The sequence below is a fragment of the Pundamilia nyererei genome, unplaced genomic scaffold (genome assembly GCF_000239375.1).
Source record: "Pundamilia nyererei isolate P.nyererei 1_Seehausen unplaced genomic scaffold, PunNye1.0 scaffold00203, whole genome shotgun sequence".
NCBI classification, from domain to species: Eukaryota; Metazoa; Chordata; class Actinopteri; order Cichliformes; family Cichlidae; genus Pundamilia; species Pundamilia nyererei.
The window spans coordinates 934,265-956,724 of record NW_005187604.1 but is presented as its reverse complement, the minus strand read 5'-3'; the positions used below and the strand labels follow the sequence as shown (position 1 = coordinate 956,724).

General features: G+C 45.9%; 1 protein-coding gene across 4 annotated transcripts in view; it reads right to left on the bottom strand.

Annotated features, from left to right (window-relative positions):
- Positions 1–1,233: 1,233 nt before the first annotated feature.
- Positions 1,234–22,460, bottom strand: part of kat6a (K(lysine) acetyltransferase 6A) — a 34,632-nt gene continuing 13,405 nt past the window's right edge. For all 4 annotated transcript variants that reach the window (XM_005747753.1, XM_005747755.1, XM_005747754.2 and 1 more), the window contains exons 3-17: positions 20,110–20,218; positions 18,508–18,623; positions 17,983–18,064; positions 17,596–17,710; positions 16,578–16,891; positions 14,795–14,907; positions 13,642–13,757; positions 12,950–13,091; positions 10,249–10,410; positions 9,600–9,693; positions 9,217–9,448; positions 7,005–7,221; positions 6,240–6,914; positions 5,837–6,098; positions 1,234–5,151 (exon numbers count right to left, since the gene is read on the bottom strand). In XM_005747753.1, the coding sequence (XP_005747810.1) occupies positions 1,823–5,151; positions 5,837–6,098; positions 6,240–6,914; positions 7,005–7,221; positions 9,217–9,448; positions 9,600–9,693; positions 10,249–10,410; positions 12,950–13,091; positions 13,642–13,757; positions 14,795–14,907; positions 16,578–16,891; positions 17,596–17,710; positions 17,983–18,064; positions 18,508–18,623; positions 20,110–20,218 (6,078 nt within the window). In that variant the 3' untranslated portion in view covers positions 1,234–1,822. The remainder of the gene's footprint in view (positions 5,152–5,836; positions 6,099–6,239; positions 6,915–7,004; positions 7,222–9,216; positions 9,449–9,599; positions 9,694–10,248; positions 10,411–12,949; positions 13,092–13,641; positions 13,758–14,794; positions 14,908–16,577; positions 16,892–17,595; positions 17,711–17,982; positions 18,065–18,507; positions 18,624–20,109; positions 20,219–22,460) is intronic.

Genomic DNA, 22,460 nt, shown 5'->3' with positions numbered 1-22,460 from the left:
AGAAGTGAAAAAAATGACAGTACCAATATCAATGTCAGAATTTCCTTTTATATTATAGAAAAAACATTTTCTCTACAATAGGTTTCTAAAGTCAAAAAGAGTCAGCTTGTGTCATAAAAGAAAGCTGCCCAGTCTGACAAAATTCAGAAAAGAAATTAAACAAAAAAAAGTAAATACAGAACAGAATACACACAAAGAAAGTTTGTATGCCAGGTCTGTGTGACAAATGAAAACTCCTCTTTTGACTAAGAATACCGATACGCGGCCCAACAAAGTCAACCACGACCCTACGGGACCTCCGATCCTTGCCTCCGACCCTGCTTCTATAATCGAGCTACAATCCCAGGGCCAAACCTCGCGCTAGATCGAGCATTCAGGCACACCTTCACAAAGGCTAACCGTCCGCTGCCACATTTTTAGCCAATGGGAGCACAGAAACAACAACAATAACAAAAACAAGATAAAAAAAAAAAAACCAAAAGAAAAAACAAATTTTACAAAAAACACACCATTCAGAAGCAGACTCCTCGACCTCTTTGGGTCACTAACATTTAAGGATGCGAGGTCACCTATAGTTAACCGACTTTCCTTAAAGTAGTTACATGGAAATCCCACCGTTTGTTCTGCATTCCCTAAGCTGCTAAAAAAAAAGGCTGACATTGTATACCATCTGTCAGTGGAGTGTGGACAAAAACAGTTGAATGTTTCCTGAGCTAGCCATCAACTGGAGACAGCTAGTCAGTGTGTGTTTGTATTTATATATATATGTATATATATATATGTGTGTGTGTGTTTGTATGTGTGCGTGTGCTGAATATTGGGAAGTACCAGAATATTTACATCGAAATGTTTCAGAGTCGCGGCAAACTGGAAAATAATGCTACTTGTTTCATTTATGGATATATAATATGACAGTAACACGCTAGTCTCTTCTGTGTCTTTGCTGTGTTTTTGGTACAACACTGTCCATCCAGGAAGACAGAGACTCTGGAAAACAGTCAAACACCTCAAACACCCGATGCCCTGCTCCACTGTGCTCTTCTGGAACTCACGAAAAGCCGTGGGGCCGAGCGGCACCGGAGATGTTTGGGCATTTCTGAGAGAGCAAGAGGGTGTAATCACCATTTCAGAATGCCACGCGTATAAAGATCAAAGCATGTAAGGAGGTCGGACTGCACACATGTATTAAAACAAACAAACAAACAAACAAACAAACAAACAAACAAACAAACAAACAAAAACAACAACAAAAATAAGGTCAACAGTATGTTTAACATAAAACAACAGTCCGCCTGCAATGTTTCATCGTCTCTTTTTTCAAGGTAAGGCTTCCTATATTAAAAGATTGTGTGCATGGTTGAATATACTCAGTAACCACCGTTCACAGTCTGACCAGGCCAGGTACTCCTGTACCCTGTGGACTTTTCTGTGGACTTTTCCTCGTCATACTTTGTCGTTCCTTACTGTCCTCCTCAGTGTCGAGAGGAGGAGTGGACTCCTGGGCCTGTGTGCTGGCCTGGCCTGAAGCTCCACGGCACGGCCGAGGTCCACGTACACACCAAATCCTGCCCAAATACTCCCATACACAGCCAGCTGGGAGGGGAGGGGGAGACGAGCCCAAATAAAAAAAGGGACAAAATGACAACACAGAAAAAACAAAAACAAAAAACAGGAAACCCAAAGACCCTCTCTGTCCCCATCACCTTCACTCCACTGGTGCCTCTGAGGCACTGGAGAGGGTGAACAGGACTAATGGACATTTAGAGTACAGCGAGCATACGCTCTGGCCCCTTTCTGTCTCCTTTTTTCACTTCTTGGCTGCTCATCTGCTCATGTAATGTGGCTGTTTTGGATAGCTGTGATGGGAGGGGCCAGTGTACATCATGTTCCCATGGTGATTGGGCTGCATAGGCTGCTGTGGGTAGCCCTGCCCTCCCATCATGCCCACCTGCATCTGCATGGGGTACTGAGCTGGCTGATTCATGTATGCGGGGTTGCTGTGATAGCCACTGTTCATCATAGGCTGAGCCATTCGGTAGCTGGCTGACATGGGGTTCAGAGTCGTCATGTTCATAGAATTATACGGTGCCGTGGGCATGAGGTTTGGCATCATGCCGCGCTGCACGGCCAAGGTGCGCGGCGTACCCTGCATGGCCACAGTCCCCGAGCTGCGGCTATAGAGCTGCTGCTGGTGTGGGGCCGGGGCCAGCTGCTGAGTGGCTTTGGACCGAATGGAAATGTGGCCTTTGACGGTAGTCATCTGGCCCTGCAGCCGCTGTGTGTGCGGTGGAGGTCCTAGGCCAATGTTGGTCGTGGGCATGTTGCATTGCAGCTGCAGAGAGCCCAGGTTCATGGAGCCAGAGCTAAGGTTAGGAGGTGGGGTCATAGTGGGCTGCCCCTGTGGAAGGGCAGTGTGGGGTGAAGGGGCCAGCCCAGGATTGGAGAGAGAAACACTAGTGGCATAGGAGGTAACAGCGGCGGAGTGAGAGTAGGGCATGCCGTGGGGCTCCATGATGGTGTTGGTGAGCTGCTGGAGTTTGGCCAGGCTGAATGTTGCCGAGGGCTGGGGGTAGCCCCCTGTACCAAAGTCCTGACCCATGCGCTCATACAGGGTGCGGCCCCCTCCTCCACCTCCACTCTCTGGAATCTCCATGATCATGGGCGTGGAGGCAAAGCCATTGCCCATGCTGCACTGGGACAAGGCCTGCTGTGGTGGCGGTGGCGGGGCCGAGGGTGGAGGCTGAGGGTTGGGCGCTTGTTGCTGCTGTTGAGGAACCTTTTTTGTTGATTGCTGCTGCTGCTGCTGGTTGGTGCTGGGAGGCCTCTCAATCACACCACAGCTCTGAGGAGACTTAATGCCACAGCTGGGGGTGTTGGATGGCGGTGGGGGAGGCGGGGGCTGGGGCACAGCACTGCCCACGTTGCTGGCACCTGGTCCACTGTTGGGCCCTGGTCCTGTTTGCTGAATGAGGCTACAGCTGCCCATTGCTAGCTGGGATGCGGCATTTCCTGTGGAAGATGTGAGGCTGGGGGCTGGCACGAAGGAGCAGCTGTTGGACTGAGAGGAGGAAGAAGGGGTGGCAGAGCTGGAAGAAGAGGACGCCGAGGACGCTGAAGCCGTTGAAGCCCCGGCGACCACGGCAGCAGACATTCCTCCTCCATTGCCCCCGTTTCCTGTTCCATTGCCCCCTCCGCCCATGGTGGAGTCGTAGCTGCTGGGGTTGTCATAATTCTCTGTAGTGCTTTCAATGCTGCCCAGGTCACTGAAGCCACTGTCCACCACCTGCTGCGAGTGGTCCGACACAGACGGCACATCCATCATCGGCGATGTCTCCATGTTCTGCTGAGAGGGGGCAGAAAGCGAACTGGGATGCTCTGGAGTGATCTGTGTGTAGCCACCTCCAGCGCCACCGCCACTGCTCCCTGCTCCGGTGGGGCCAGGAGTTCCACCCCTTTGCCCTGCTGGTGTCGTATCCACGATGCCCGATTGCAGCCCCGGGCTGTTCACAGAGCGCACAGACTGACTGGGCAGCGGGGGCCCTGGTGGATTAGGGAGGGGGCTGCTGTGCTGGGAGGCTCCACATTCCTCTACTAAGGCTAGGGTCTCCTCTTCAGGCTCGCCCGTGTGACTGTAGCTCTGCAGGGTCCGGCAGGCGGCTAGGGTCTCTTCACAGTCCTGGTAAGCGCCGTGGTGTGGCTGGGGCTCAGTTTCCTCGTCCTGGGCTTCCCCCTGCGTCAGGGACTGAACAGCCTGCATAGTCTCCAGGTCCAGCTCATTGGAGTGGTGATGTGAGTGGTGCGAGTGATGGTGGCCAAGCTCCTCCTTGAAGTCAGGGTGCTGGTGAGGGTGGGAGTGCGGATGCTGGGGTTCCATCAAGAGTGTGACGTCTTTATCATCCGGGTGCAGGGGCTGCAGCTCCATTGGCTCAGAAGGAACAGACATGGCCGTGACCGTTTCCACCGCCGCCGCCGCTGCAGCAGACTCCTCCTGCTCTCTGCGCCTCCTCTCCTCCTGCTGAGGGTCTGCAGAGGGGGGCCGGCACTTGGTCTCCTGCACCCTTTCCTCAGCCTCCTCCTCCTCCTCTTCCTCCTCCTGTTTGCTGACGTACTCCTGGGCCACGCTGTTCTCCATGCCTAAAAAAGGCTCTACACCTGGGGGTTCTTCTTTGACTGGAGGCGAGTTTGCGTGTGAGGCAGACTCCTCCTCCTCGTCTTCATCGTCGTCTTCGTCTTCAGAGTCCGGACTTTTTCTCTTTTTACTGCTGCTGCTCTTGTCTTCTAAGTGTCCGTCACCCTCATCGTCTGCATCGTGGTCGTCACTTCGCCGGCTTCCTGAACCTGGCGTGACCGCCGCTCGCCTGTTCACGCTACCACCACCACTGCCCATGCTGCCACACTCCTCTTCCTCCCTTTCCTCATCATCATCGTCTTCCTCTCTGTCACCCATATCTGTGTCCTGAGGCCGGGACTGCGGGGCCCGGGGCCCTGAGGTGGAAGAAGAGGAAGAAGGGGAAAGCAGTGGACGGGATGGTGGCCGGCTAGGTTTGTCCTCTTCCCAGGCTCGCTCGATGTCCTCCTCATCATCTTCATCCTCTTCTTCCGGGTCAGAGGTGGGAGGTGGTTTGGGGGTAGGCTGTGGTGGCTGGCGGTTCTTGGGCGGTCTCCCCCGCTTTCTGGGCATCTTTTGTTCAACGGGCTTAGGGAGATAGTCATCTTCTTCGTCAGAGTCTTTTTGTTTGACGTCTCTGTCCGTGTTAGTTCTGCAGACTTGCTTGCTGTTCCGGTCATCCGTCTGCAGCAGCTGAGGAACTTTGTCCATCTGCTGCTGCTCTAGCAACCTTTGTCTTTCCTGCTCCTGCCTGTCCGCCTCCTCCTGGGCCCGCTGCAAGTACCAGCTCCGTGGCTTGCGACCAGGCTTCATCTTGATTTTGGGTTGCTGAGGATTCCCACTTTGGGCCTGGCCGTCTGCAGCTGCTCTCTGGTTGGGTCCTGTGCCAGGTGGCTTGCCTCTTTTCTTCCAGTGCTGTGGTTTGCGGCTCTTTCCTTTGGGCCAGCCTTTCTTCTTTTTGACTGGGACTTCAGGGTTGGCCCCAAGGGTCTCTGATGGGGTTGCTGTCAAAGCAGCTACAGACTTCGGCATAGTTGTTAGCTCTGCAAAGGAAAGAAGATGAAGTGGTTAGATACAGCTACTGCACAAAGTTCTGGTCAGACTGTGAAAATAAATGTGATGGCTTTCCAACTATTCCTCTGAACAGACTAAATAACTAAACTCCATCTTAACCAGTGAATGTCAGTAGGTGCCCGTAACTCACCCAAAATCATCAGTTCAAACAACTGTACATCAGAGTAGAAGTTACTTGGAGATGTCACCACTATCATAAGGCCAGGAAGAAGACCCAAGCTTTCACCCTCCCCATGCAGACATTGTTAGGATTGTCATCTCTCATAAATGGGAAGTTACTGGAATATTTTTATCATTGTCCAACATTAGGTGAGTTTTACATTGACATGGACTGAGAGGCTGCAATCCAAGACAGAAGCCTCTGTTAAAACTCAACTAAAATTTGCAGTTTATTTCAGAGCACTGGCACGCTTAACAGAGCGGCTGGAATAACGAAGGAGGCAGACTACCTCAGTAATCTCCAGGACAACCTTAAACTTGGACACAACTATGCCAGCATCAAAGCAATAACCAGAAACGCACATTAAAACTGGTTGTGGAATGGAAAAAAAGCAGGCTAACACAAAGGTTTTGGAATTGCCATGCCAAAGTCCTACCCATGTATGTACGATTAGTCCATACATGGGTAGTCCTGCACATTTCATCACTGCTCACCATCTTCCTCCGAATCTGTGAGGTTGGAGAGTCGGCCCCTCTTTGGCGCAGGGTCAGACAACCTCAGAGCAGACTGCGGTTGGGGGTAGCGGCGCAGCGGGTGACCCAGTGGAGTCTCCTCCTCCAGCCTGGGCATAGGCCTCTCTGAGTCAGAGTCTACAAAAGGCTCATCCAACACCTCCGTGGTCTCCGAAATGGTCTCAGTCACCACGCTGCTGTGAGGGTGGCTGCGCGGGCGAAAGCGGCGCTTCCTCATGGGCTTCTGGGTAGAAACGGGACAAGGGATTAAGATGTGCTAAGGAGCTTTAGAGCAAACTGACAACTTCCCAAGCAGGAAGCTACTTTTGCGATTATCATTATCATCATTATGATAGCTGAAAATAGAAAACTGTTCATGTCTAACCTTGCATTTGAGCCCTGATTTGGTGAGCATAGGAGGGGAGCATCCCCTCTCGTCGTCATCTTCATCATCATCATCCTCCTCTTCTTCGCTGCTGTCACTGAAGCGGCTCTTCCTGACTGGAGAAGACTCGCTCAGCCTGGGAATCACAGGAAGCTGTGGGTGACCCTCTCCGGGACCTTCTATCAGTCTGGGCTTCGGGCCTCTCTTTTTCCTCGGTGGCCGGCCTCGTCTCGTGGGGGTTATGGAAGGGTGCCTGCTCATGTCGAGTGTGTGAAAGGCTGTCGTGTCCGCTTGTCTGTCCAAGGAGAAAAGGGAGGGCGGGCTGTTGACAGTGCCTGTGGTTTTTACCCCCTCTGACCTGTCCTCGTCCTCATCATCTTCATCCTCTACTGGACGGATTTTGGGTGGCCGTCCCACCCGCGCGCTGTCCTTCACCTTACCCCAAGGCCAGTTTTTGGGCGGGCGCCCTCGTGGCCTGCGTTCGCCGTTTGTTGGCGGAGGGGGTCGTGGTGGTTCTGGTACAGGCGGTGGGCATCGGACTGGAGGGGGAATTGGAGAGCTTTGGCCAATCGGAAATCCTAGAAAGGTCTTCCTTTCCTCCTCCTCCTCTTCTTCATCCTTCTTCCCTTGCCGCACATGCCAGGACATCTGTGGGACCTTGTGACTCGGCTTAATCTGTTTAGAAAATATACAATTAGATGAATTACACCAGAAAGCAAGTCTGACTAAATTTATTATCTTCACAAATGCAATGGCAATCTTTACCTCCTTGCGAGTCCCTTCCTTTGGTTCCTCATCCTCCTCCTCCTCATCATCATCATCATCGTCGTCGTCATCTCCATCAGCATCAGAGACCACGGTGTTGGTTACTATGACAGGAGTCCAGCGGAGACACTCGGGGTCGACCTCCAGCTGTCGTGGCCGGGCCTTTAGACGAGCCATGTGGTTGGCCACCAGCTTCTCCCTTCGCATCAGGATGAGTCTAACAAAGTCAAAGCAAAACCAGACGGGAGCATGAGCCCTCCGGACGCACATTTTTCTACATTGAAGCATCGATACATTACAGACAAATATGGCTGTGCAGGTAAATGTGCAGATACGTGCAGCTATGCCAACTGTTCAGGGATTTTTTGTTTTTTCCTTGGATAGAAACATTTTGATTCCCCATAGAGGTATTAGCACGGGCCAAAGGAAAATGACGAGCACTGCAGTTAAAACTATTTTTTAACCAATTACGTCAACTGGGCTTCTATTTACTCAGCCACAACAGACATGTTTGTCTATAAAAGCTGTAACAGAGCACCTCCAGTGCAGCAGATAAATCATTCACAGGTGGATACAAGGACCAAAATTGGTACATAAACTCTTTTATGTTTAAAATAACGAGTAAGGATAAAGTAGAAGGACAAAGTCTTGCATTTTCGAATGATCTAAATGTCAAAACGTACACATTTGACTGATTGTTTCTTTTGTTTACACAAAACAAAGTGAAGACAAGTTGTGTCAGCCAAATTTTAGAATAAAAGAAAAGTCTTCACGCATGGAATACATTACTTAGCTGCATGCATCATGGTGCTTTCAAAGAGGTAAAAAACCTTGACCTGCACAGCATTGCCATTGGAACAACATCTCATTGAGCTTACTTTGCTTTTCATGAGACCAAGAAGTTTTTAAGTTACAAATTTGACTTACTTTTATACTCACAAGCCCAAATCAAGAGTAAAACCTTCTAAAATAAACAATGGACAAATGGCAAAACTTTTAACTGGCTGCAGAGGGACAGACAGACTTAGTGCATATATGCACTTCTGAAAGATCATTTCACTTATCTACTGCACTATAATCTTTACACCATGCAGAGCACTGATGCTTACATGCGCAGCCCCCAAAGATCTATTCTCAGTCAGGAAAAACCCTGCACGCATGTGTTTTTTGTGGTGCACCTAAAAATAACTGACAGTAAGTGCAGTAAGCCCACATACAGTAAAGACACAGAGTCTTCGCTGCATTATTTGAGACACATCTGTGATACAGTCATCCAAATATTCAGGATAAATAAAATAGATCTTTTTTGACAACACAGTTAAAAGTTTAGAGTACCAAGAAGCTGCTTTTTTAACATCTGGCACAATACACATGTGCTTGGTAAGCTGCCAGGACACCTCAGTTTACAAACTGTGACATTTCTGCACATAGTGTACTTTGCAGTTAGATGCAAGTCAACTTTTATGTTGTTGTTTTGTAGGTCTATGAGGCCTAATAACATAAGAAAAAACAAATCTTTGTTTTGCTGAAAATTTATTTTGGGAACAGTGAAGGTGCACGATGCCACTGATCCACTAGCTAACATCCTGACTCTGGTGGTACCACTACAAACACCAGGAGAGTGCAGTGCAACCTGGCTCTGGACGATTAACTGATTAAAATCACAAGTGGCTGTCCGTGTGACTCCGGACAGCATGTGAGATCCCATTACCACTAGCATCATAGCTGCGTGTCTGGGGAGCAGCCAAAGTAATGCAGCTTAACCAGCTTATGCAATGCATGTGAAAATATAGGTTTATGTACTGTTTGTTCAAACATCGTTTGAATGTTAAGTTTCAGTGTCACGAAATTTGTATGGCTGTTTTTGAAATCTCAATTCTAATCTTTTAAGACTTCACACTGACATGTCTGTGTACCTCCATAAGAAGGCTTTTCTGTTTTGCTTTCTTGGTGCTGCCACTGAAATACTTGTTCCACATCAAAAATCTGAATCTACTGTAACCGCATTTACCGCATATTTTCGCTTCGTCTTTCTCAGATTACACTGGGTCACCTTAGTAAAACGTTTTGGCTGCTTAGACCGAAAACCAGCCAAATCAGCATTTCAATTTAAAAAAAAAAAGAAGAAAAAAAAAAGGCAATAGTAGCACAAGCAGAACGACTTTGTTTATATTTGGGCCATATAAAAGAAAACATGGAGTATATTTCTGACCGGTCTCCCCGCTGCTCCAGCATGTTGAGGCTATGCAGGGTGGTGGTGATGTCCTGGGGGCAGATCCCCGTCAGTTTGCTGAGCTGTCGTATGGTGATCTGCCGGTCGCGGAGCTCGTGGAGACACTCCAGCACCACGCTACGCCAGTAGGCCATGTAAGACAGCCGACCTAAGTCCGACAGAGGCTTCTCCGGAGATCCTGGCTGTCCCTCTCGCTTTGACAGCAAGTAGCCTGCAGGGAAGGAGGAACCGGAGACAATGTTTGAATTTAGTCATTATGTCTATGAAAAGAGGAACCATCAGTGTTTAGTTAAAGTGAGCCCAATATTCTCATTTCAAACTGTGATCATTCTATTTGTTTTTAGAAAATAAGCAGCACTTACTGAAGTCGATGAGAAAACGCCCATAGCCCTTGCGCTGGTACTGTGGAAGAATCATGATGCATGATACGTTGTATTTCTGTTGACAGTGCTTCTCCTGAAAAGAAAAAAGACAGACACATTTAACCATTAGAGGAAAAAAGAAAAATAATAATGGAACCACATTATAAAGCAAGTCTGTGTGTGTGTGAGCTGGGTGTTAATGGTGCTGTGTCTGCTCCCTAACTGCTGTGCTTTGGCAGTGAGGTTGCATGTTAATGGGAGCACCTGCAGAGGCAAACTCCACAGAGGGACAATGGTGCTCACAGCAGCCACTATTTATCTGGGACACCACATGAGCATTTGTATGTTTTAGGAAGTTATTTCAGCTTCATTTAATCTGAATAAACAAAAAAATAAATAAATAAATTTATCTATACCTCTATATATCTATATATATAGATATCTCTCTATATATCTCTCTCTCTATCTCTCTCTATCTCTATCTATCTATCTATCTATATATATATAGGAGTAAGTGTTTATATAATCCCACAACAGAGCTGTATTTTGCTTAAAAATTGTGGGAGAGTCAAGAAAACACAAAATCCAGACAAAATAAGATCTTTGCAGAGAAGTTGAGTGGGGGAAGATGAACTGAAAGCCATACTACCTTAGAGAAGTAGCCAACAAGGTGACAGCCTTTACTGTCATTCTGGGTGAGGACGTAGAAAAGGAAGGGCTCCACATCGTAGTAGAGGGTCTTGTGGTCCAGGAACAGTTTAGCGAGTAGACACAGGTTCTGACAGTAGATTGTGCTAACATTCCCATCAACCTGTTGAAAGACGTTGGTAAGAAAACACAAATCAGTGCAAAGCACAGGACTTCCTAAATAGCTACTTTCTCATCCCTGAAACACTAAAGTGCTGAGTTAAATCTCCAGGCTGCTGTTAGGGAGCTGTGGAGCAGAGTGAAGGTGAATGGATTAGAAGTTAGTGTTAGGCTATGATCTCCCCTGTGTCCCTGTAGACTCCGAAATACACAGAGGCTGGAGAGAAACGAGTGGTAAAGAGACGGAGGGAGGCTCAGGTTGGCAGACGGCCAGTTATCTGTGCTCTCCTCGGAGAGAGGAAAGGACTGCAGAGTGGAGGAAAACAGAAGCTTCGACGGCCGTGTCCTGCAGACAACAATCCACTCAATTCAGTGGCCGCTGTGCTTAACTGCAAATTCGTCTCATTATAACTTTGATACAAAGAACAGGATATTCCACTAAGGCGGGTGAGGATGTCACAATCACTTTAAGGGTTTTTGACTAAGATATATTTATATAGTTGGTGGGAAAGCATTATGCTATGCAGAAACTTTCTCCAATAAAGGGTAAAATTGGACAGGCAGCGTGGGAAACATTTGAAAGGACTTGTGGGTTTGTACTGTGCAACTGTGTGCAGGTCTGAGGTGGCAAGAAGACTAGATAAAAGTTCATCTAGTGGCAAGTAAGCCATCATTAATTGCCTTTTTAATTTTCTTTTTTCATTTACAATGAGATACATCTAACAGCAGGCAATTTTTCAAGCCCAACACACAGAGCAAAGTGTTTATTTTATGAGGGCATGAACAGGCAAGATGATCATCAAGTTAAAAACACACTAAGCTGATGATTTTATTCGCTTTTCTTCTGCTGGCACAGCCAAGACACTAAAACAATGCAGCCAAACAGGAAAATATAAACTAAACTCAAAACACCGTTAGGAGATCACGGCAAGTGATCGTTATTTTATTTTGCACCGATATCTGACGTCTGACTGAATTTAATCAGCAACCAGACAGGAAAGTGGAATTTCCAGTACTAACACTTAACACATTCACCTTATATGTAAGAAACCTCAAACTGGGAGTCTACACAAACCCGGCCTGAGGTCGTCACAGTGCTGGTCCTAAGCGAGGGTTGCATCAGTTAGGGCACCGAGCATAAAGACTGTGCCGAGTCAAACGTGGATCCATCCGCTGTGGTGATGAAGGGAGCAACCAAAAGTACCTTTATTCATTTATTTATTTTTTTCAGTTAGCGAATCGCTTCTCACTTCTCTCAGGGAAGTCAGAATGCACTGGAATGCACTTCTACAGCAGGGAGCAGCTGCATTCCTCTGTAGGGCCACGAGGTCTTGGAGTGCGGTCACACAGACACAATCCAATACCTCGAGGGAGGATTGGCCAGCGTAATGCTTTATGTCATGTGTAGAAAACAAAAGCCCTTTAGAGCAACTATTTATGTTGCAGTAAATCGCTCTCATTTCCCAAACTGTCAAAATGACGTCAGATTTTCCGTCATCAGCGACAGAAACTGAACAGAAGTCGTCTCTCTTTGTTACAGCGCTGGCCACAGTTACTTAGCTGTTACACCTTCTGCACTTTGAGTTTATCAAAGATCACTGACACCCAGGCAGTCTTTCAGTCAATCCATCACCTCCCTGATGTCTGAGATAAACCAAAAACAGCAGAAAAACACTCAAATGAGCTTCTCCAGATCCTGATTTGTAACTACACCTATTCATAACGCAGAGTTTCTGTATTCAACCATCATTTGACCAATTCTGCACAACAGCCTTGGGAGTAACTCACAGTACTCTCATTATACACAACTAAACCTAACAATAGCATCACAGTGCAGCAATATTTGATGAATGTGCCTCAAATGGTGAAATTGTTAAAACAGTCACTCAGTTCCAATTCCAGACGGAAACACAAATCTCCTTTGGGGCTGCTCGGGAAATACATCCAGTGTAAACACTGCCAGGTTAAACTCGTTGAGCTGCCCGCTGTGGTGACCGCTTGTGACGAGGACGCAGCCAAAAGTGTTTTCAGGTGACACTCACCCATCACTACATCTGCTTAACCGAAGAGGAAAAGGACCAAAAAGGAATTCACTGAGCTGTGGTCTTAGTTTCCCCCCACTGTCCTCAGCTGACTGAGGTTGTAAAATATAAGACGAAGCTATACGACATACTGCGTATTACGTAGCAGCCTTTTTACAATATCACAATAATGGCTACTGTACTGTTTCACTGGATACGTGAATGCATTTGCAGGTCTGTTAACTGTGCCTGCTTTAGTGTGTTTCAAAGACATGTTAGAGAGGATCCTCCTGTAAGAAGCACAGCGTGAATTAAAATAATTCTTAAGCGCCTGGATGCAGAAAATACTTTGTGTGACTTTTCCTTTTTTATTGTGCCATCTGGAAGTTGTGGGTGTTTTTAGAAGTTCTTTAGTGGTTTTTGAAAGACTTCATTCCCAGCGAGTTATCTCCAGTTTAAAAAAACAACAACAAAATTTAAAAACAAAACAACACAACAAAGCCACATCTGCAACTTCCTCACCTCGAATACAGAGATGTCGTCCTTCCTGTAGATCTCATTGGCAGGAGGGTGGAACCAGTTGCACTTCTTCATGTGCTGGTAGAGGATGCTGCGACTTTTCATGTAGCGCAGGCAGAACTCACACAGGTAGAGTTTAGGTAGTCTGGAAACGGGAGCACAAAGACAAAAGGACAAAAGGAATGGTTTTAACGGGTTTGCTACACAAACAAACAAATCCCAACATTTTTCTTCTTCAGCTGGAATATTTACTGGTCTTTTATAACAATCGGCTAGTTTTCTGGTGATGTAACAAAGGCAAATGTCAAACTGGGTTTATTTTTCCTCCAAATGACATTTGCTGAACAATTAAATGTGAAGGCTTTAAGAACTTCTGATTAATTTTTTAGAATAAACACTGATATCTTTGCTCTCACGCCTTTTTTCTCTGCGCACTTTTCCAGTTTGCATCCATCAGGTATTTTAAATTGCTGAGACAGAAACATACACAGTGGGATGAATTTTAGTGAACAGCAACAAACTGCAGAAATGCACATTTAAAAACACCTCCGACTACGGATCCCTGTCACAGAGGGTGGCAGTGTAAACGGCTTATGACGAGCTCCATTATTCGGGTGGTAATTTCTACACCTACGAGCAGGATTGTGAGCTAAGTACCTCATGCTGTTGCGTTACATTATGGTGCGTTAGCTTACCTGCTGTACTCCTGCGGGTATGGAGACGAGTACCACGTCTGGATTTCATACTTGCCAAATTCAATGACTGACGGGCAGCGCATTTGAGGGTCTGGCGGACCCGTCACGCCGACTTTCTGTTGGGAGAAGGGAAAAGGCAGAGATGTTTATGGTTAGCTACAGGTTTACAACTGGCGGGGGATTAGCAGGCCATGAGCCAAGCAGAGACACCAGAAATCATCAGCAGAGTATCTCAGACTGTTACAGCAGGAGAGGGCACCAGGTTTACATTACTTTTACGTGGATCTTCCTGGTTTGCCCTTCCCAGCCATTTACATCATGTACTCACCGTACACGATATTCACTGTCGCCCAGCCTGGAACAGTTCTGCTCATTAACTCACACACTTACACACCACTGTGGCTATTCCACATCCACAACAGCGTTTTAATACGACTCCCATGGTGTTAACCCCACACCCACTCTCTGGTCAGTTTACTGCTGCACCATTCCCTTAAAACAAGCCATTAATGTGGCTAATTTACACTTCCTCTCTGACTAACGTATCAGAACACTGTCGTTAAAGATGCCCCGCTCAGTCATCGCACCATCAAACACAAGACTCGTTTTACGTGCTTTATCGCGACCCAGTCTTAAACATTCATGGGTAGTTTTACTCTTGCCGGGCTGTTTATGGAGCACAGTTTGGCATCAATCACAAGCAGAATGTGAAATTCAAGCAAATGTCCAACAACAACAGTAAAGACTAATCAGCTTGTTGTAAAGCTGCTGTCCTAAATTCAATCCATTTTATTTGCATCTTGAGGTCACGGCCTGTGTGTGCTGCATCTATGGTAATGGATCATTTTAATATCCATATTGAATCTGGCAGCTGTTCCTAATTTCTTTCCTGCACTTCTTTGACACACACACAGGGCCTGCAGCCCTCTGTGAGCCAGCAGCTTCATCTCTTACAACCAGCCAGCTGTTGACTTGGCTCTTTCTGACCACATTCTCACCACGATTGAGATTTACGTGTAGACCCTCCAGTCTGGCAGCCGCAGTCCCAGACTCACAGCTCTCAGATTCCCATTCTGATGCAATCTCATTGTCCAATTTGGCCAGTGTTCAGCGTCTCCCTTCCCCACTGTTGTCTCGTAATAATCACACGTACCTGTAGCGCCAGCTCCTGGATGTGTCTGAACAGCTCGATGTCTTTTTCCGTCAGGTTCTCGTGGCCGGGCAGTTTGTCATCTTCGTCACGCCAGTCGCTGCCTTCCTGATTGTCTGGGGATTGAAAGACAATCAGAAGTTATTTCGAATCCCAAGATGTCTGCAGACTTTCAGGGCGCTTCACAACAAACAGCTGTGAGGCTCTTATAACAGGTCACTTTCTTATATTAAAGCCTGCAATCACAGGATGTTAGAAAGAGTAACATTTAGGTGAGCAGCATCCCTAAATGCAATCAAAATTACCCCAAGAGAAGTAGCTGAATTCATGTGAATCACATGATTAGTTGTGCGTATGTTGGCGTGGATACAAAGCCTGTTACTTCAACTCAAGGCTGAAGCCACAACTCACAAATCTCTTCATCCATAATCAGTCCCATTTTATTCTGAAAGTTCTGACAGGAAGCGGACGTTCGTATCTCCACCACTTTTAGGACGTTGCTCCCGTCGCTGCCATTCTTCATCTGGCCACGCTTTCCTCCGTCTCCAAAATAAGTCACATCGCCGACATGCACGCTGCGCCCAGTGATCGCTGCTCTAATTGCTTCACAACAAATCATGCTCCCTCGGCTTGTGTGGAGAACGAACGTACGGGCCGCGCCGTTTCTGATTTAATGACGCAGCGAAGCGCAAATTATACGTCCAATTTGGCATATGATCTGTTTTTAAGGCGTTTTTTCACAATACATCGGTTGAATGAACGGGAACAAAACCGCTGCTTGTTCTTTGCCGCAGTTTGGCGTCATTTGTGCTCGAGCTACGGTCTGTAATCTCAGCGTGACACACAGCAAAGCCTGGTTAAAGCGAAAGACACCGTTTTTCTACACTTGACAACAACCTCACTTCTGACTTTAAGAGCGATCAAAAACATCACACCAGCTGTTCAATAAGTTTGCAGTTTTCCACAAAAGCAGCACGTTACTCACGCTAAACCCCGTGACGTGAAATATTATCAGCTAAATTAAAGCTGCCAGGTTACTTTCCACATATTTATTAAGTTAGCTGATAGCTAAGACAGTCTTTTATTTGTTTTGCTTGCTGCAGGCAGTAAACACACATTAGCAACACAGGCAAGAGTGGAAGAGACTTGTGATAATGGATGATGAGGGTGTTCTTCATTCTTTCTAAAACACACATGGGTGCTGCAGAAACCTGAAGGAAGTGCTGCTGCTCTGTCACATTTATTCTTTACTTATAACTCTCTGCTTTTACTCTAAGAGATTTCAATGGAAACAGACCTGCAGGCGGACACTTCAAATTACAAAAGCAATTTCTTTAAATGCATAAGCAATCATTTTCTCCGGCTGAGGAAAAAAAATAAAGCAATTCCACACGATTTTTAGCCTTGACCTACAATTTCAAAATAAGTAACATCACGGCTGAATCGTCTATAAAAGAGGGACAAAGAACACAAAAGCAATGTGAATGCTTCACAGTAACAGCTGATACCTACAGAGTCTGTAAGCAAAGCACCTGCAAAGGACTCATGAAAATAGAGCACGTTTTTTTAAAAAGGTCAATTTATGTAATTGATTCAGATATTAACTTTTTTTTTTAACCGTTTGTGTTTCATTTCTGTGCTGTTGCTCTCTCATTAAACATAACAGATCATTAACATGTCTTTATGTGTGTTACTTTATCTCAAAGTTTTGTTTTCATGGCAAATGTGAATCTAAACTGTCTGATGGTATGAGCAAAAAACAAAAAAACAAGCTGATCTTTCCCACCTCTGTCATCTCCTTCGCCTTTGCGACTGGCTTTCTTTCGGATGCGGCACTGCTGTGAGTAGTCCACCACTTCCTGCCGTGCCTTGCGGCCCTCGGGAGATGGCGTGAAGAACTTTGTGAGGGCATCGATGAGGCCCTTGGTCTTGTTGTTGAAGCGCAGGCTGCTGTGTGACAGGTCGCCGTCCTCCCGCATGGAAAAAAGCAGCCTGTCGTCTCCGGGGTAACCTTCGCAGGAGGAGCTGGAGGAAGAGTTTGCTGAGGCCGAGCGCTTCCGCCGACCGCGCCCTCCCAGCTTCTTAAAGGGCCGCCCCGGCCTGCAGAAGACAAAAGTGTTAGGGTCAAAGTCACAATCGGTCACACATTGTAATCACTCTGCAGTGCAAAAACCACCTAAACATGCATTTATCTGTGTATGCCACAGTGTGCACACAGTGATTGGTGTGCAGTACAATCTCCAACATACTTGGAACCACCTTACTGCATTATTATATATACAAAAAAAAAACCTTTGGCATTACTCTTTAAGGGTAAGATCTCATTACTGTCAGTGTCTCAAATTTCTGCATGGCATTAGTTAGTATGGAGGACCAAAACAGTCAATATTAAACATAAGAAAATAATGATAATAATAATAAAAGTGTCGTGAATGGCACCTTAAGGTGATTAATCACTATTAATCCCATTAAATGCATTTTATTTCCTTTTAAATAAAATACAGCACTAGTAGGTTTACTACTGCTGTAAATCTGTCTTTGTGTTGATTCTAGTATTCATTTGCTTTTAGTCATTTCACCATTAATTTAACCATTTATCTGATTATTTGATCTCATTCTATACATGTTTTTTATGTTAATTATGACAGACACCATTATATAACCCTTAGAAAACATCTGATTACTAAGTGGTTTCTAAGTCCTCCATACTCTCAAACACCTTGGGTCTGTGATGAAGCAGACACAGGTGCTCTCCATCGCAGTGACACCGCCTCAGACAGAATTAGTTGAAGGCGTTTGTGTACCTGTTCTTGGGCCGTCCCAGCGGTGCGTTGTAGCGCCGTTTGATTTGCGCAGCCTTTTCATGTAAAAGCTTCTTTCCCTTTTTCCTTGGTTGGCAGATTTGACAAATCCACATGCCTAGGAGACGAAGAGGAAAAATGGAAGTGTTCACACACTGAGACAGTACCGGCTTCGGTGCACATACAAACAGGCTCTGGGAAGCTTGTAATGCATTAGTGCTTAACAGTGATGCATTAGAGTGAGAGCCATCAGCTCAGGAGATGGTTTAATCATTAACTGCCATCATAACGGCGATGCAGAAGAGCAATGTAGGAGCGCTGTGTGGTCAATCGGAGGAATAACAGGTACGAGTTTGGCTCGGAGCAGATAATGGAGACTTGTTTAATTACCTTTTGGCATCCGCGTGAGAGGAGGATCGCAGCACTCCATGTGGAAGCCCCGGTCACAGGAGTCGCAGAACAACATGTTGTCCTGCAGAGAGACACAAAATAATGACAATCGTCTTCAGGTCACACGAGTAGTAGAACAACATATAATCCACTAAGTAAATACAGGTGACACCGCTGATCAAAGCTGCTGAACTCATTTTAATTCCATATTGTGATGAGAGTTTTGCATACTTTGCCTTCCCTCCGTCCTCATAGCCTGTTTCATCATTGTGCAACTGGCAGCATGTTGTGAATTTTCCTCTTAACCTCTCCACAAACATTTGAATAACAATCATACCTCGCCTGACAAGTAAGAGAAAAGAGTGAAATCATGCCGATGCTGACTAAAATAGCTCATTCCCAGGATCAATCCCTGGATAGAGACGCTGATGTCTATCAGCGTCTCTATCTGGCACTTAAGCTGAAGATCGAGCGTTCACAGCGACTGTCAGGCTGCCAGGACGCCATATTCCTTCATCCACTCACCGCATTCTTTCCTTGATCCTGACAGCTGCTGCAAGTCTTGCATTCGATGCACTGCCACCACAGAGCCTTGACTCGCGCTGTGAGCTCCGGGGAGAATTTGAGACAGGACGGGTGGCCTGCAGGTAGACAGACACACATACACAAACAAGCACGTCAACATCACACACACTTTTCTCTCACACTCTCACTCTATTTTTTTTTATGTTTCCTGCTGACTGACAGTTGTGACCCACTTGCATCATTGAAGGAAAAAAGAAAAGAAAGAAAGTCCTTTTGGAACTGGAAGCCCTCACTGAATCAAACCTGGCTGCAAAGAGTGTGTTAAAACATAAATGACAATCTGTCAGAGCCGTGCTTTTGCAATGTTTGAAGAGCGGCAAACAAGACGGCCTTGTCTGGGACGAAACCCCTCTGAGGGAAGAAGAGAAACACGCTTGTTTGCTTCCGATAAGAGATGTTGGGCCTTAGCAGGAGTACTACAACTTGCATGCCAATAAAACGAAAAATTGAACCAGGAATATCAACTGGGTTCAAGTTTAAGAACGACACCCGTTCATAATTAAACAATGTTATGTTCAGATACTAAATGAAGTTGAAGTGTAAAGTATTACTGAGAAGAGTGAAGAACATGACTGGACAGTTTAATAGACCGATGAGCTGCCGAGTGTCAGTAGCCACTTAGACCGAATCAGCTGGAGGTCTGGGCGGTTAATTAAGTATCAATTTCAGTTACGAAATTGGCTCCAAAACAACTGTGAAAACAAAATAATCTGAATACATAAATAACTTTTGCATTAATTTTCACTATAAATAAAGCACCTGCAGGCCTTTTGTTAATACCAATGTGTACTCGTAGGTATGTTTTTGTCCCCAACAGCTCCAACCTCATTCTTAGTTTACTACATATCAGCCAAGATAATCAAAAGAGGGCCTCTGTCTCCACACTGCTTAGGGTCTATCACGTGTTTGTTTGTTGGATGTGGGAGTCAGCTGAAGTGTGCAGGGTCCTGCCATTGCAAGATGGTCAACACCTGCTAGTCTGGGTCCATATATCACGAGCCTGTTTGCCACCTTGTGTGATAATCTGTTGTTTTTTCATTTGAATTCATGTTCAAGGAAAAAAGAAGACGTGTGTTTAGGTCCAAACTGTACGATATCTGTCGACTTAATGAATAACAGTGTTAAATGATCAAGATTACTATGCTGACCAAAATCATTATGATTATTATGGACTTATTGAACTGCCATCAAAGGGTGAAAGCAGTGAAGTGTAAGCTGCCTTTAAATGTCTGACAGCAGCTGCGTTTGTACATAAATGCAGTTGAAGTATCAATTAAGTAGCAACATAAAAGATGAAGCACCAGAGACAGCTGCGCGTGTGTGCATGCACACACTGTGAAGTTTACATCTTCCTAAGATCCCATCATATTTTAAAGCCACAGTCTATGAGTCTGAATGCATGCTTTTTTAAAATAACTTCTTTAATGTGTCACCACCAGTTACATGGATGTTTTTTTGCAGATAGCTGATTGGCTCCTCTTGTGCTGTATCTGTTCTCTCTACAAAACCTGAATAGTGCAGAGTCTTGTAGGCGGCACTCACCGCTGTTGCCACAGTCGGCGCAGGAGATGAGCTCCTCTGGCTTCTTGTCGCGATTCTGCTCCTTGGTCCCCAAACAGAAGCTGCAGATGGGGATGGGCTCCGCCACCGGCTGGCAGAGGGACAGAGCAGACGGGAAGTGGGGAGAGACGCGGGAGAGAAGAAAGGGGAAGGGGAAAAAAAAAAAAAAGAGTCAAGACTGTCAGTCAACTTAACAGCTTCATTGTACAAATGAAAACAAACAAAGTGGCCTTGTGTGTCCCGCCACAGCGGATGACTGCTGCTGTGTGTATTAAGACGCTAACAGTGAACTGAATGAACGCTACAACAACACCTCTGGAGCACATGTGGATTTCTGAACAAAGAGTTTTAAGATGATGAAGAACACGAGAGCCACTATGATTAGCGGCTTTGTATAATTTATGTGGCGTGTCACGTTAGAGACTGCCATCATGTGTCACCGTCTCTGCTGACTCCTCTGCTGTTTGATCAAAAGCTGGGACTGGGCTCCTTAGCTCGTACTGGCTCAGGCGCGTAGTTCCACTGCAGCGTGTCCCATTTTGACACGTTTTCCTCCCTGAAACATACCATTAGATATTCAGTTCTGCGACTGCATGAATCTTTTAGCGGGTCCCCTGAAAGCACAATCCGTGGCAGCAGCAGGTGTGTGCTCAGGCACAAAACAAGCCCGATATCTCATATGCGCGCACGCACAAACCTAAGCCAGGTTTGTGTCCATGAAAACAAAAGGCTGGATAACGTTTTGTTAGACATCAAATAAGACTTGTGTGTCCAATAAAGCTGAAAAATCACATCCCTTAAGCACTGCAGGTGCACTTCACAGAAACAAGCACAACAGGGGGTGGGGAGGAGGAAGGACATGAGGTGACTCTCCTTCAAAGTTTCTGGATCCTGGAAGCCCCGAGGGGAAGTGACAGTTTACTCGTACGCAACCAGTAATTTTCTTTTATCTGTTAAGCAGCTTCAAACAGAATGACTAAGCCTAACGTTAAAATGCAGCCATAATAATTTATACTTTGGTTTTCTTACTTACAGCCTGCATAAATGTTACTGTATGCAAACAGATACAAATAAATGCCAGGAGAACTTGTGCTATGACTTTAAAATTGTTAGTCTTGCATGGTGACCTGTCGTCCTGCTAAAATCAACTTTGATGCTAGCCTGCTTTAAAAAAAAGAAGAAGAAGAAGAAAATGCTGAATAATGAACAGCTTAGCCCACATGATTGCTAGCTGTAAAGGTGTGCCAAGCAATTCTGAGTTAAAAATAACTTCCACATGTTCTGAGGTTCAGCCAATGCCTGTTTAGAACTTCATTAGGACAAGAAACATAAACACAAAAAAAGGCCTGAAAACGCACCAAACAAGAAGAGAACTAGAGGCTTCTCCAAGGCACGAAAATCAAAGCCCAACTACAGCGTGTTATTAGAAGAAAATAAGATGCAACTGTGGCACAGCCACTGACTGTGAGAAAAACACTTGTGATGAACACTCTGGAGGAGCTACAGAGCTCTGTGGCTGAGATGGGAAACACTGTCCTAACGACATCTGTTGCCTGACTGCTTCCATGTTCTCAGCTCTGTGGCAGAAGAGTAAAGGAAAACCCACTGGTGAAAACGATTCTGCATGATATCTGGTCCAGTGCGTGCCAGCAGTCACAGAGGAAAAAGACTCTTCTGCAAGCTGAGACAATGTGGAGCATTTGTAAACCACCCTGAGCTCTTACATTCAGTCTGAATCCTGCACTGAATATCAGCCCAAACATCCGATGCAGCAGAGACGCTTCTCTGCGTCTCCGCTACTGAAAACAGGACCCAAGTCTTGGACCTGTGATAACTTTTCAAGAGCACATGCTTTGATTGCTGGGCTCTCAAAGACCAAACCGTCTTGAACAATCCTCTCTCAGCTGTACCCTCTGTTCTACTCACAGTGGGTCGTAACAGCAGACAGCACCACATATTTGATTTGGAAGATTTTTACTCTAGATGCCCTTCCTGACACAGAGTGTCCTCTGCTGGTCTCAAACCGGGGACCTTTTAGACATTAAGCAAATGTGCAACCCACTACACTTTGGTGCTACCCAGACCAGTTATCGTTTGTATCAGATATCACACAGATGCATTATAACGACTAATGTCACGGGTACGCAAATGTGATATCAACACAAACACATTAGCATTCATACTGCAGCTCACTGAAGTCTTCTTCAAACGAAAGGTGTCATTGCTCAGGAAGGGGAACAAAGAAAAATGGAAAAGGCACAACAGTAGCAAGCATCAACTGCTTCTAGCATGGAGACAGTAATAAATAAATAAAATATATATATATATATATA